General features: G+C 30.7%; 1 protein-coding gene across 1 annotated transcript in view; it reads right to left on the bottom strand.

The window, feature by feature from the left end:
• Positions 1 to 493: 493 nt before the first annotated feature.
• Positions 494 to 10,790, bottom strand: part of LOC127708338 (interferon-induced helicase C domain-containing protein 1-like) — a 181,853-nt gene continuing 171,556 nt past the window's right edge. The window contains exon 14 of the mRNA XM_052213191.1: positions 494 to 759. Within this exon, the coding sequence (XP_052069151.1) occupies positions 494 to 759 (266 nt within the window). The remainder of the gene's footprint in view (positions 760 to 10,790) is intronic.

The following is a 10,790-nucleotide window of genomic DNA, read 5'->3' as shown; positions in this document are numbered from 1 at the left end:
TACAAATGATGACATACAAATATAAAAAAGGAATAATAAAACAAAAACAAAGACTCATTATCTACATTTAAAAACGACAAACACTCAGAATCAAAAGAAGAAATTGAAAATTATGCCTTGTTTTTCTTTTTTTTTAATGTATTAAAATGAAAAACGAAAACACTTTTGTTTTAAAATGTTTTTGTTGTTTGTTTTTCTGTTTATAGATTATTAAAACAAATATACAGGTACCACAAAAAAAAAAACGTGTTAAATAAAAAAATAGGTTCAAATCATTTTAGGACAAAGTAAGCAGTAAATCATGACCCATTAATCAATTATATTAATACACAATTCGTATATACGAATCATGGATTACATTATTTTCATGTTTGTGAAGGAATTAGGAATTACATTAAAAGTTAGATAAACCTACCCAACGTTAAGCACTAGACTGTAGAAAAGTAGATAAAGTTTAACCAGTTGAACCTGCACTCTTTGCGAACCTTCTATTTTACATAGTTACACTACAAGTCTTGAAACGCACAATACAAAATTCCTCAAACTGGCTTAGCTTCATATTTGCGATCCTCCTTTCGATTTCTTCGATTTCATATAACATTTTCTCTGCTAAAGCTTTATCTCTTGTGATATTAAGTTTGGAAACTTCGTCTATGGCTTTTGACATTATAAACTGCTTTTGGATGTTTTTCTTCTCAGTTTCAAATTCCTCTGTAGTGCCAACTTTTACCTCGCGGGCTTCCCTTTTGCGTACTCTTCCTATCAATTAAAAATTTTAATTAATTTATTACAATATTTACTGTATAGTTTTAGTTTACTGGGCAACTGATGGTGACACCGGTGGAGCAGCTTCCCGCGGAAACCCTCATTCTTATGATACCTTTTCCCTGTCTGCCCCTCTACTATCCTTCGGCCGCGATTTTACTGCTTTTTTCGACATTCACTGTGCATGTTGTAGGGCATTAAATTTGACACATTAAATTCTATGTTTTTGAAGTCTATTTATTACCTGTTTACAAAATAGATTCTCCGTCGTCAATAGTTGACATCACAATATATTATTATATTATTTTCAAAATATGCAAGTATTATATTACATTATTGAACAAAACATTTTGCTATATTTTATGAAATTCAGCATAAAAAGACATTTGAAGACAAACTTCTGTATTGCAATTCTGCTGCAACACATATATTAGTAGTAGAGGTGCATGATCATTACAATTTGCACTACAACAATAAAACTATTGTTAAATCAACAAATATAATTTGGAACCCTCCTAGCTATACTTCTTGGACAGCATATTTTTATATCCCTAGAATTCTAATTTTTAGGTCTGGGCGTTTCTGGCGAAAAATATCTACATTTGATTGAAGTTTTCTAAAATGTAATTTATACTTAATTAATGACCCCATGCCTTTTTTCAAATATGAGACTTATTTGCACGTGATCATTGTTGTTAGCTGAATGAATTTTGAAATTGAGAAAGCTTGTTTTATTTTGTTTTTACATGATACGCCTAGTAAAGGAGGCAGAAATATCAATAGAGCAATGCATACCTCGCATTTGAAAACTGATTATTACATCTGCACTGAATCTATATTGGATCATCATATTACATTGCGGAATATCGAGTCAATCACATCCTACTGACGTGGCAACAATGCATAAATGTTCGCCATTTCTAAACTTCTCCAAAACTTCCATCTGTTCGTAAGCAGGCTGAACTTATAGTAAAGAAAATATTATCAATGGATTCTATACCTATACAAAAACATGGTAATATATACACGTTGAATTTTTTGAACAAAAGTCCCGGAATCAAGTAAGACAGATAATTTACTGTCACTTTTTTAACATTTAACAAAGGGTTATTAAGACAAATATTCAGTCAGAGCAAATCAATTGCCTTTTTGGTACGTTTATAACAGCTAATTTATATATTGATTGTTACGGTTGTTATCAAAATATACGTAGTGTTGTGTTCAGCGATGAGATTGATCGGTAATTTGTGCTATATTAATTTGTAAGATTTGTTTTATAATTTACTTTTTGTTTATGACATGACTTTTATTCAAAGGCTGAATTTTCCATTGTATTACATTGTGTGATCGATATATAGCAAAGTATATTGCTCAAACCAGCACTAAGGCAGTTTTACCCAAAATCGCACTTTGTTTGTAAGTTGATGGACAGCAATACAATTGTATAAAATATTTTCCGATACAAACCAATAGGGTTAGTTATGAGTGCAAGTTTGTCTTCAGTTATATATCTATATACTAGAACAATATCTTTAAACCCTTTTATTAGTCTATTTCAGTGCAATTTGATATTGTTAAAAGCTCAACGCCAACAAATAGAATGTCGCACAGTTGGATTACTGCATTTGCGAACAGACCTATGATTATCCTGGATTTCCTCTTTGGTAAGTGTCGTGAGGGTATATGTTGAGTTTCCAAATGAATAGTCAATACCTAATTCATTTATCAAGCAGTTTATGTAATGATATTTACACACAAAAACGATGTTGTTTGGGGCTTCATCTGCGGGGACAACAACATATTTGTCATGGAGGTAGGACAAGTGTTTTGCAACATTTGGATCTTTAAAAATTGACGTAGCGTGGGTATTAATAGACCCATTTAGTTTCTTAATTCGGATATGTATCAACGACCTCACAGCCTTAATCCATTCGGAAAGAGTATCGACGTCTTCTTTCTCGCGTTTAGCCCATTGCCTGGCATAATCCTCGACTGAATCCATCAGTATTTTGAAGTTGCATTTCCAATTGATGGATTTAGGCTCACGATATTTCGGACCTATGGATAACAAATTTCGCAGGGAAGTGTTATTGACAATGTTGAGGTCTCCGGTAATAACGTGGCCAGCCGGATTATATGTGAATTGGGAATTAGCACAGGTGCAATCTTATCTAACTTATCATTTTTGCTATTTAAAGTTACTATCTATCTATTAAAGATTAAAGGTAATAGGCAAAAAACGTAAAAAAGAAATTGGTAAACATCGTAATCAAAGGGTAATTACTCAAACAATTAGGGAGTCGACTGACGATTTCAGCCATTTAACTCATTCGTAGTTCTTGTCTTGCTGATCATTATGGATGCATCAAGTTTCTCTCTATCTATTATAGTTTTCATAATATTAGGCAACAAGTAATTTTAGGGTAATAGGTCCTACAAAAAAACGTCTGACGGTTCTAATGAATACATTTAAAAAACTTATACTATTTTTTTCTATTTATAGCAATTTTGCAAATACAAGACAGAAATTGCTTTGTATCCCCATTTTCTAATTTTAGCCAAGTCGGCAATGTTGGTTAGCAGGCGGGATCATCGGTTACTTTTTAAAATAGATACATCCGATTCTGTCAAAATCGCCATTAAATGGCAATAACTTCAATAGGGAGTCAATTGATGATATTGAACGTGAGACTTATTTGCGGATGCATCTTACTTATCATTTTCGCTATCCAAACATTCCATCTATCTATTATAAGTTTCTTGACATTAAACAAAAACGCAAAAAAATGGGGAAAATCGTCATTAAATGGCAATAACTGCAATAATGAGCCTTATGACGATTTCGGCTATTCAATTGATTTGTAGATCTTGTCTTGTTGATCATTTTTGCTCTTTCAAGTTTCTTTCTATCTCTTATTTTATTTATGATAATAGGCAAAAATGAAAATAAATTGTAAAGTTCTTCATCTAAGGGCAATAACTCCTATATGAAAATATCTGACGGTTTTGATGTATGACATGAAAACTATTTTAAATATTATATGGCTATCATTATAACCCTTCAATAAACTTTACAAATCTACTCATTCAAACATGCATAACAAAATCGAGCATTATGAAACCAAAATAAATAAGGATTCATTTAAAATGAAAAACAATTATCGCTTTATATTTTACACTTCTCGTAAATTGACGCTGGGGGTGAATTAAGGCCGATAATTTTGTCACAAAAAGTATCAGCTTTGAGTGAATCCAAACCCAAATCTCAAGACATCAGGCCATAGATTAAGGGAATGCACCAACATTTTTATTATTCGGAACTGTCAAAATCAGTAATCACTTATATCAAAGACAAGCATTTTTTTTAGAAATGGAAAACTTCTTTACCCCGACAGCGAAATTGATTAAACATATATGAAAAGAGGTCAAGCAATTTAAATTGAAAGGCATAGTTTTGCAAAAGCAACTGAAATCAATCAATTTTTATTAGTTAAAGGTAAACAAAATCAGTAAAAGGTATTAAAAAAAGGAAAATAACAAAAATTTCGAACTCCAAGGAAAATTCTAAACGGAAAGTCCCTTATCAAATGGCAAAACCAAAAGCTCAAACACATCAAACGAATGGAAAACAACTACCATATTCCTGACTTGGTGAAGCCATTTCCTTATGTAGAAAATGGTTGATTGAACCTGGTTTAATAGATAGCTAAACCTCTCACTTGAATGACAGTCGCATAGAATTCGATTATATTGACAACAATGAGTAAGCAAAACAAACAGACGTAATAGGTAAAAATGTAAAAAATTGGGGTACAGCAGTCGTCATTGTAATATAATCTTAATCAATATACAAACAAACAACTATGTCAACAAAGAAAAATAAATTGTCATATAGACACTCTATAGACAAAGCACATAAGCAAAAATGAAAGACAAGTGCACAAAAAATCACCATAGTACAATAACGCAATGGCGGAATGTATAAATACCGAGCCACGCCAAAAGGATATTGACGATACAGGACTAAACAGTAAAGGTTAAAAATATACAAAGACAAATAAAAAGAGCACTATAACACGTAATAAAGATGGTAAACAACGTCAGTACCTAGAATCCTAACTTCAAGACCATCATGTATTATTTGTGAAATTGATACGGAGTTTTTATCAACAAGATCTTGGTATCTTCTGATGAACTTGTTTTAGAAAAAGGATGAGACGTTCTTTGACATAACCCTGGTTCATCAACTTTCTGCTAAGAAACTGGTGACGTTGTAAAAAGTCTGAGTAGAGCTACATATTCTTGAAAACCGAATGTATATCCCATATGTAGGTGAAGTTGGTATATTGCTGCTAAGGTTGGGGAAATTTATAATTTCAAAAGTAAAATCGCTTCGCTTGTCATAGATTTTGGTACTAAGATGACCGCTTATGTCAACTCCTCATATGTTTACAATATAGATGGACGCCATTTTTGACAGGAACATGCATGTATGTACACTTCTTCAAATCATCTTTCAATTTAATTATGTCTGCATTGCTAAATTATTAGATAACTGTTTTGTCTTATCACAAAGCCGATTTCATTAACTAAGAAAGCTATGAAACGTTTTAATCAGTTAGACTGACGGCATTCTCGATTCTGTATTTACCCCTTGTTAAAATAACTCATCAAAGATACCAGGTTTATAACACGTAAGACTCGCATTTTGTCTACGTCAAACTCATTAGAGGCGCTCGAATCATAACAGTTGGATAGCCAAATCAAATACGAAGTTGAGGAGCATTTAAGACCGAAAATTTCGAAAAGTTGCGACATAGAAAAACTAAAGCTATATATGGCTTGGAGTTGAAAACCTAAATGATTTAAATATCTCAACATTCTATAAACAATTAATACAGAAAATTAACATATATATTATATATCATGTCAACGAATCAGTGATAACAACACTCCCTGTATAGGCGTTTTAGATAATATATTCCAGTGATTTGTTTAATCGATATCCACGAATGCTTGATTGTTTTATAACAATATATCCTGGTTACGAAAAGCGATATCTTATACTGTTGTGGTTAGGTGAATAGTTATATCGTTCATTTTTATTTATAAAGTGCAAGGATTTGAATGATAACTGACATAAAAAAAATTGTACATATTAACGTCTATATAATGCATATCACAACAATGGCCCAAAAAAGAAAAATAGCATGCAAAAAAAAAATAATACTGCAAGAGACTAGATATCGATCAAACCTAAAAAAAAACCGTGAAAGTATATATGTGCTCCGGGCTTATCTTTGATCATGTTGCATATGATCAATCAAAACATATTAATTTTGATAAACTAGCAACAGCGGACGAGATGATGGTTAAGAAAACGCAACATATCTGTGCTGCAGATTATTTCATAAATGTTAACATTATGAAAAACTTTAAACCTTCGTGGACATGCAATAATGCCTTTAAACAGTCTTTGTTCAATTAATCCGTTTTTGTGAAATCAATTTTATGTCAAGGAAAGCAGGATAGAAACACTATTATCTGGAATATCGTATCAACTGCATGTACGAGATAGAAATTTCATATGTTTGTGCTGCTATCTTGTTGCTACCTTAAATTCGAAAGTTCACAATTAAAAAAATTGAAGTCATCCCATTTGTGTTTGTTTGATCCTTAACCGACACTTACTTTCTGGATGTTTATGCGTAAAAAGAGATATTGCGTACAATATCAACATGTATATTGTAAGTCATGATCATATAAAACACCTGTTCTTCGTAATTCGTATATTGAAACAAATGTTCAAGAAGGTGTCAGCTTTGTCATCAAACGAAGACTTGATGATTGACAAATATTAAATTATTAGGTATGTTCTTAAAAAGGTGCAGATGTAAACATGAGAGACATGCTAGCTTCTTTTTATTTTTTCAGAAACAAGTGTTTGACGTTTGAAATTTTAACACGTGTTATTATATGAAACCTGATGTATAAAACCCCTAAGCAGCCCAGGTACGCATGCTTAGCGGCCCCTGCTAGTTCACTAATCCCCATTTGCCAGGGAAAATACAAATGGGAGATTATTTCATATTTTTATATTTTGAAACACTTTGAATTTACAATAATTATAATTTTCTAATCGTCTTCTATGGAGTAAAGTTTCTCTTTCTTGACTGAAGTGGCAAATATCATATGAGTTTTTTCATTTTTTTTGTCTTCTGTATAAATAATTTTGTGCAGTAGCTTCCAATAAAGTTTTGTTGCTTTTCTATAAGCAACATATTCGTTAAAACAGTTCCAAATGAGTTACTAAGGCATCTTACATTCAAAATACAGTCCCCATTGTAGTTCACAGTTTGGTACAATAGAGGTATCAAAGAAATATTGAATATTTTATAAACGTAATTTATTTACTTCTATGTTTTCATTATTTTTGTAAAATGGATGGGGTTTTTAACTTTGAAAAATTCATAAGAGTTTGAAGGAATGCTATGTTTAGATTTTAATATATTAATAATGTCAGATGTGAACGCTTGTTTGATTCGACTTAGCTCTGATATCGAATTTTTTTTATTGATAAGTCGATTGAATATTTCAACTGATGCTCTAAAACATTTCATAGTTACATCTCAGAAATCATTTTCAGTTTTAATCCCACTTTTTTGAAAAAAAAATGCATAATATATTTAATTCCACTTTATTGTAAAAATTAAAATTCCCCAAAATATTTTCGTCTAGTAATTCTTCTATCGTCACACATGTTTGTACTTTTATGAATTCTGCCCATGAGACCAAGAGATTGATGTAATATTTTGACATTTTGATTTAACCAACTCAGTTTATATCAGTCAGGGACGTTACTTTAAAAAGTTATTTTTTTTACTTATAGGTGTAATACCACTAAATCATATTACGTCACATCAGGTTGCATACGAGAAAGGGTCGGAAAAAAAATATTCCCTTGAATTTGACTGTTGTAGGAAATTAATCCTATACTGTAAATTCAGAAATTATTGCGATATTTTTATTATTGCGAAAAATGCGACAGTGTTATAATCGCAATAATTTAAACTTGCATTTTGAATTTTTTTATTTGAATTAAACAGGATTGTTCTCAATATCGCAAAAATTAAAATCGCATTTAATTCTAAAATGGCAAAATCGCAATAATAAATACACGCAATAATTTATGAACTTACAGTATTTCATTGCAGTAAAAAAAATTCTGAGTCATAAACATATATCTTAGGTGTTTCAAAGCACCATTCTTTTGGTGTTTCTATAGAATATTTTAGGGTTACATGGTTACTAAAGCTTGTACACAGGGAACATAGGGGTGAAAATTTGATTGGTTAACTTCCAGTGATGGTTTTTATCTTATATGCAATGAAATGTTATGTGGATGTTGTCTGTAGTACTGGAAAGGATTAAACTTTACCCATGCCAAGTATTTCTTTATTTGAAACAAAGATAAATACTGCACAATATTTAAAAAGTGCAAATTTAACATAGACTAATTAGGAAAAAAACAATGGTGGTATTACACCTATTATGGGACGCTGCTTATGTACCTTGTATGTACTCTCATTTGTTAAAATTGTATGCTATTTAAGAGAAATATTACAAAAATGAAATATTCTGAGTGGATTGAGTCTAAAAAAAAACAAATTTTATAAGACAATTGCCTTGAAATAGGACTCTACCATGAATATTAGTAGAAAGAGCAAGCCACACTCAGTGTTTTTTTGGGAGCTTTTTCTTACTTTTTCTCCTTAGTTCTTAAATTTTGCTATAAAGAAAACGTTTTCCTAAGTAATACTTTAATAAATATACAGTTATAAGTAAATGAAATTATTTTTGAAGCAGTAACAACAAATTATTCACTAAAAAGGAAGCTTTTTATGTCCATCTCTGGAGCGCGGCGTAAATTGAAGTTTTACGTAAGGACTTATTGAAATCTCAATGGAGTTAGTAAACTTTTATATGGATAGCTCATTCAGCTTGAATACTTCAATTACTCATTTATTATCACATTTCTTTCATAAATGTGTGAAAGTTACCCCAAAATTTAGATTTATTGGCCTCAAAAATTGAAATTTATAGGAAATGAAAGGTATAAATGGACCAAAAAGGGTATATAATTAAGACAAAGAGGTCCATTAGAGGTATTTATCACCCTAGAGTCATCTTTTGTATCATATTCAACTGTTTGTATGCAGATGAGATAAGTATTTGACCCTTTAATTGTCCACACTATATTCTATCATAATGCCATTTGATTTGGATTTTTGGAAGAAATTTTGCTTGAATCGCTGTAAATGTCTTCTTACATTATACTAGATTTTTCTCAAACTATACAACTGATTATGACAAAACTTGACAGTAATGCTTGAAGTAACCAGTATTACAAAGGGAAAAAATCACATTCATTTTATTTAACAAAAAAGTCTTCTTTAGGTGTAATACCACCAAATCATATTACGTCACATCCGGTTGCATACGAAAAAGGGTCGAAAAAAAAATATTACCTTGAATTTGACAGCTGTAGGAAATTAATCCTACATTTCATTGCAGTAAAAAAAAATCTGAGTCATAAACATATATCTTGGGTGTTTCAAAGCACCATTCTTTTTTTATTTGGTGTTTCTATAGAATATTTTGGAAACTTGAGGTTACATGGTTACTAAAGCTTGTACACAGGAAAAATAGGGGTGCAAATTTAATTGGTTAATTTCCAGTGATGGTAATTATCTTATATGCAATGAAATGTTATGTGAAATATTGTCTGTATTACTGGACTGGATAAAACGTTACTCATGCCAAGTATTTCTTTATTTGAAACAAAGATAAATACTGCAGAATTTTTGAAACGTGCAAATTTAACAAAGACTAATAGGGGAACAACAATGGTTGTATTACACCTATATAGGTAATTTTTGTTTTTAAAAATTATTCAATTACTCAATAGAGTTATTTTGAATTTCAATAGAAGCATGGACTTAATGCAGTTTTTATGAAATTTTACATCCTTTTATCACATGAAATGACGAATTTATTAAATTTGAGATGAGTATATAAAGATACAAGGTTACTTTAAAAAAAAATTACAAAAATATATCTTGTTTAAGTTATTTTATACATCTTTGAAAGAATTAGTAATTACAATTATTTAAGGAACATACGCAATAATTGTTTTGGGTTACACATCATAAATAACTTCAAGTCTTAATTAAATCACAAGTTTCTATCTATTTCTATCTGTCTATCTCAAGATTTTCAAGGAATATGTTATTTTGATAGTCCCAAGAGACCCATCTTTGAACCTGAAGCGTCGATATGAAAGATAAGTTCGTCAGAAAGGCAATTAGTGTTTCAGGAGGATTAGTTTTATACTTCATGGGAAAAATAACTAGATGCCTGTGAAAATTTGCTAAAGCTAGTAAACTTTGTATGAATCGACAGCTATAAGAATAATATTTACAAAAGTTTCTTATATAATTAATATTTAAAATAGCCTCGTTTTCAACATAATTTGTATAGGTAATTTTAAAAGTTACTTGTTTAAGTAATGCCCTCGACTGTATATCGGAGCAAGTACAAAATTAATGAAAATGATATAAGTATTTAATAATTAAGTGGTTAGTATTTAAAACTTCGTCAGCATTTGTTTTTGACATCGAAATGAGTTTTGAGGATTTCTATATATATTTCATAATTTAGAATCTTGTGCTGAATGCAAGTCTATGGCGTCCGTATGCATGCAGTCAATCTGTGTTAATAGGCATATACTTACAATTCACACAATTCGTACTATTTGCCTTTTTCATACAATCCCCCCTCCCTGCCTAACAATAAACACATACTAATGTAGATTTATCCTATGGTTTGTTGAATTGAGTCAGTAATTGACGGTCAGATAGTAAAGTTATTATTATAAAAGTATTATAGAATTTGTTAATTGTTTAAGCACGAAATTTTATTCTTGTTCTTCGATGTGTAGATTTGCAATTCCAGCGATTCTGGTG

Source organism: Mytilus californianus, unplaced genomic scaffold, assembly GCF_021869535.1.
Source record: "Mytilus californianus isolate M0D057914Y unplaced genomic scaffold, xbMytCali1.0.p SCAF_7, whole genome shotgun sequence".
NCBI classification, from domain to species: Eukaryota; Metazoa; Mollusca; class Bivalvia; order Mytilida; family Mytilidae; genus Mytilus; species Mytilus californianus.
Note: the sequence above shows the minus strand (reverse complement) of the source record. Positions and strands in the feature narration are given on the sequence as shown.